Source organism: Triticum aestivum, chromosome 5B (genome assembly GCF_018294505.1).
Source record: "Triticum aestivum cultivar Chinese Spring chromosome 5B, IWGSC CS RefSeq v2.1, whole genome shotgun sequence".
Lineage (NCBI taxonomy): Eukaryota > Viridiplantae > Streptophyta > Magnoliopsida > Poales > Poaceae > Triticum > Triticum aestivum.
The window spans coordinates 92,902,688-92,907,672 of record NC_057807.1 but is presented as its reverse complement, the minus strand read 5'-3'; the positions used below and the strand labels follow the sequence as shown (position 1 = coordinate 92,907,672).

Sequence of the window (4,985 nt, the reverse complement as noted above, 5' to 3'; positions counted from 1 at the left end):
TTACGGAACAAGTAAAGGGACTTGGCTGTAACGAGATTGAACTAGGTATAGATATACCGACGATCGAATCTCAGCCAAGTAACATACCGACGGAAAAAGGGAATTACGTACGTATGTTGTCATAACGGTTCGACCAATAAAGATCTTCGTAGAATATGTAGTATTATATGAGTTATGTGATTTGGTAACCGAATGTTGTTCGGAGTCCCGGATGAGATCACAGACATGACGAGGAGCCTCGAAATGGTTGATAGGTAAAGATTGATATATAGGATGATGGTATTTGGACACTGAAAGTGTTTCGGGACGTACCGAGAATTAATCGGGTCACTGGGAGGGGTTTCGGGCACCCCCCACCCCCACCCCCCCCCCCCCGGCAAGTTATGGGCCTTATGGGCCAAAGGAAGGAACATACCAACCCACAAGGGGGCTGGTGCGCCGCTTCCCTTGGTTGGCCAGGCCTAGGGAAGGAAAAGGGGGAGGGCTAGCCCCTCCCGCCTTTCCCTCTCATGGGAGAAAGGAAAGGAGGGAGGTGCCACCCTCCCCTTCCTTTCCTCGTGCTCCAAATAAGGAAATGGGGGCACGGCTTGGGAGAGACCCCAAGTAGGATTCCCCCTACTTGGGTGCCCCCCTGGCTGCTCCTCCCTCCCTGCCACTTATATATATGTGGGAGGGGGCGTCTAGCACATAACAGACAATTGCCTAGCCGTGTGCGGCTCCTCTCTCCACCGTTTACACGCCGGTCATATTTTCGTAGTGCTTAGGCGAAGCCCTGCAGATATCACTTCACCATCATCGTCATCACGCCGTCGTGCTGACGGAACTCATCTACTACCTCGACATCTTACTGGATCAACAAGGCAAGGGACGTCACCGAGCTGAACGTGTGCAGAATGCGGAGGTGCCATGCGTTCGGTACTTGATCGGTCGAAGCGCGAAGAAGTTCGACTACATCAACCGCGTTGTGAAACGCTTCCGCTTGCGGTCTATGTGGGTACGTAGACACATTCTCCCCCTCGTTGCTATGCATCTCCATGGATAGATCACTACGTGTGCATAGAATTTTTTTTGTTTTCCATGCAACGATTCTCAACACTGCATCGCTGCCCCGTCGCCACCACCACGCCGTCAAGGAGGAGCTACTGCCCGCGATCGTGAGGCGCGGGGCCGCATCCTCCACTACCACCGAGGGGGCGGTGTCGGCGGGCCCTCTGGCTCCAGGGTCATCATCCCCGAAGAGGAGCACGCGGTGAGGCAGCACGCGCGATACGACCGCCAGAACGCCAGCCGCCGCTCTACATTCGCCAAAAGCGGTGTCACGTTGGATTGGGACCTCAACGATCCCGACTTGACCGCTGCGGGCACTTGACCGTTCCGTCACCACCGAGAGACGGCCGCGAAGGTCAGCGTTGGAGATGCCCTAACCTCACCCCCCCCCCCCCCCCCCCCAAATTTCAGTGGGGTGGGCCTCGCCTTATCCCCAAGTTCCAATCCAAAGTCCCCACGTTGGCCACTGTGTTGATCCCGTGAAAATTTACCCCGTGAAAATGTGTGACCCGTGCCAGAGCTTCTACCTGCCTTTCATTCCTAAAATGGTTGAATACCTGTTGGGCTGACTCACTCTCTACAACTCGGCTCTACACTGTTCTTAGCTCACTTGGCCACCAAACCAAGCGATACCTATCTACCAGAAATGAGGTTGACTTCCAACGATACATCACCAGTCCGTCATGCATGATGGGAGCACTTGAACTGTGTTGAGCTGCGAGAAACACGCGAGAAACTTCCATGGGAAACGTGGCGAGAAATAAAAAGATCACGCTTTTCGCGCGCTGCCCAGGGGCTAAGTATCCGTGGAAATGTGTGTAGCCATGCACACGAGACTTCCATGCTGCATGCATGGGTGTTCGCCTTTCCAGAAAAGAAAATCCACAAACATAGTTTTGTGTGGGTTTTGCCCCATGGTTTCGTCCCTAAAAACATAGTTATCGAAAGGCGATTCCAGGCTAACGTGTCCACACATGTGTCTACACTCTACACTCTACTAGAGTACGTACGTGTTCTTATAGTTAAGGAACTGTTAAGTTGTATGCGTACAATTCATAGTTTGCTAGTAGCTAGAGTTCCAGCTAACTGGATAGTGTCGAGCTGGTGCGGTGGTCACGTTCCATCTGCCACGCAGTTGGTGTCTTGGTGATCGATCGGGCATTCGAGGTTGCTCATCTCTCACAAACGGAAAATTCTTCAAGCAAACGATGCCAAGTCCAACTCAACAAGTATAAGTAATTAAACACACATGCATGCTTGTTATAGCCGTCTAGTGTTTAAGCCGTACGTCGGTCTCCAACTAACCACTGGCCAGCACGCTTCAGTTGGTCTTTCCTTCCGGCAACCAAACCAATTTGAACCGGATAAGCACATCATTCTCCCTTCCGATCTGCTGTTTTAGACACGTACGGTCACTGGAGACTGAGAACGCACACTTGGAAGCTACGTATGACGACCTCGCAAGCTGCTTGCTTGCTAAGCTACGACATCTCGCGCGCGTACGACGTGTTGACCCAGCCGTGCGCTACTGGCTTTGGCGCCAAAGCTTTGCTATTCTAGCCCAGGGGTGCACACAAACAACTGGCTACGTGGGCCGTACCGTCACCGTGCATGAGCTATTCACGTACGTAGCCGACACGTATGGCAAGCAGCCGCTGGCGTTGATATATCAGCAAAGTCCGATTATGTACCATGCAAAGAAAAATCCGATATATGTAGAGAGAATATGCTCAAGATCATGAAATTAATATTTGTTAATGATACATATATACATCATTCATGGATAAGCACACACAAACCAATGAAAGAATCAATCCTTCTAACGAGCTGATAGCTAGCCCATACCTAGCTAGGTCTAATCCTGATGTTACAATGAACAAACCAATGGACTACAGTTCCTATCTTACATACACGAATGAATCGATGGTCATCACTAATCACCAGCAAGCTATGAACAGTTATGCACACCAACTAATTAATCAGCAGATTCTACCCTAAACTTTGACCAAGTATATGCAGCAGGTAACTGTGGGTTTACGCCGCGAGCATGAGCCTCGGCTTCTTGAAGGAAGCGGGGCTGAGAACCTCCTCCCCATCTTCCGTGACCGCGCACCGCTCCGGGATGTCCGGCAGCGCCGGCAGATTCAGGTCGAAGCCCTGGCTCGCCGCCGTCGCGCTTGCCGCGGCCGCCTTGGCGGCCAGCTTCTGCGTGGGCCCTGCGGCGGCGCTGCCGATGGTGCCGTCGTAGTGGCACCGCTTGTGTCCGCCCAGCGCCTGCCCAGTCGGGAACGTCTTCCTGCACACGTTGCACTCGTGCACCTTGCCGCCTCCGGCGCTGACCGCGGCCTCGCCGGACCCCGACGAGGAAGCTGCCGCCACCGCCGCCAGCGGTTTCTGGTCCTCTGCGCCAGCCGGCGCCGCTGTAGGCTTCCGGTGGCTGGCCTTGTGGCCGCCGAGCGCCTGGTAGGACGCGAACACCTTGCCACAGACGGAGCACCCGTGCTGCTGCTCTGGCGCGGCAGCAGGGGCGCTGTCGCGGTGGCCGTGCGCCAGCATGAGGAGGCAGAGCGCGAGGTACTCCTCCTCGCTGGGGTCGAGCGCGCGCTGCCGCCTCGACCGCTTCCGCTTCGACCACCCCTCCGCCTGCCCCAACAACGCCGACGCCTCCTCGCTGGTACTACTAGACGCCTCCATCTCCTTGCTCGGCGGCGACGGTATCATCGTTGCCGCTTCAAGAACCGCCTCCACGGCCATGCCAATCAGAGCTCACGTGCGTATATCTTTCTTGCACACCTGAAGAACTACAGAGAGTAGGAGCAACCAGTGGGCAAGAGAAAGAGAAAGTTGTGGGCAGAGCAGCTCCTGCAAAGGTGGTTTTATACGGAAGGAGCAACGAGTTGATCTATCAAAACGTGTGCGCCTATGACTGTTTGAAAGGGATGGAGTCTTGAGGTCAAATTAACACTTGGAAGTTGGAACACACTATAAAACGGGTGGGATCGGATAGAAGACATTGGACGGATTCGTGCGCGCGTGGAATCAGCTAGGGTGGCCTAGACTCCACGAGATGGAAAATTAGGCGTGGAATGGTGTGGGGAAGACAGGCGGCGCCAACTGCCGAGGGGATATGGACGTGACGTGTATAGAGAGTGTGTGGTGAGGTTTAAGGCCTCGAGAACGACACAACACGCATATGTGCCGTGCTTCGGTGTCAGCTGTGATAGTGTTTTAGGCATTACAGGAAAGCAAAGATAAGTATGTTGTACAATCTTGCCTTACATAAAAAGATTATAAGATTTTATGATATACAAGTGGATGGGCTCCCAGTGGCTAGAGCGCGTGGTGTGTCTTAGATCATCTCCAGCCGTTGGCCCCCCAGGACGCATAAAAATCGTCCTCTGAGGACGAGCCGGCGATTCGATCGGCGCTGGGGGCGGTTTTGCACCCAGTCGTCGCCCCCAGGCGATGTTGGCCCACTTTTGAAGCCCCATTTCGGCGAAAAGGCCCATATGGACGAGAATAGCCCATATTCGGCGTGATTCGCCGTGGCTCGGCGTTCAATTATTGACATAAATATTTTTTATCACATATTTCATCATAAAAATCAAATACTTCAACAAAATAGTACAACAACAAATAGTTCGATACAAATTATATAGTTCAACAAATAAAAACTCATATTTCATCACACGTCGCGCCCCGCGTCGCCCTTGAGCCTCCATAGGTGCTCTATCAGATCTTGCTGCAGTTGATCATGCACCTGTGGGTCCCGAATCTCTTGACGCATACTGAGGTAGGCAGTCCAGGTTGCCGGTAGCTGGTGATCAACTTGGGCAAGAGGACCATGCCTGTGATATGGTTCAGTGTCAAACACCGGCTCTTCCTGCTCGCTCTCAATGATCATGTTGTGCAAAATGACACAGCAGGTCATGATCTCC

General features: G+C 53.1%; 1 protein-coding gene across 1 annotated transcript; it reads right to left on the bottom strand.

Moving 5' to 3' along the window:
- Positions 1 to 2,786: 2,786 nt before the first annotated feature.
- LOC100141383 (Q-type C2H2 zinc finger protein) lies at positions 2,787 to 3,983 on the bottom strand. The gene has a single exon (XM_044536857.1). It carries the CDS (start codon positions 3,799 to 3,801, stop codon positions 3,082 to 3,084), a length of 720 nt encoding a protein of 239 aa, XP_044392792.1. The 5' UTR covers positions 3,802 to 3,983; the 3' UTR covers positions 2,787 to 3,081.
- Between the last annotated feature and the right edge of the window lie 1,002 nt (positions 3,984 to 4,985).

What these genes read in the sequence shown, in the direction of transcription:
- LOC100141383 (XM_044536857.1), bottom strand. Translation starts at nt 3,801, where the DNA reads ATGGCCGTGGAGGCGGTTCTTGAAGCGGCAACGATGATACCGTCGCCG.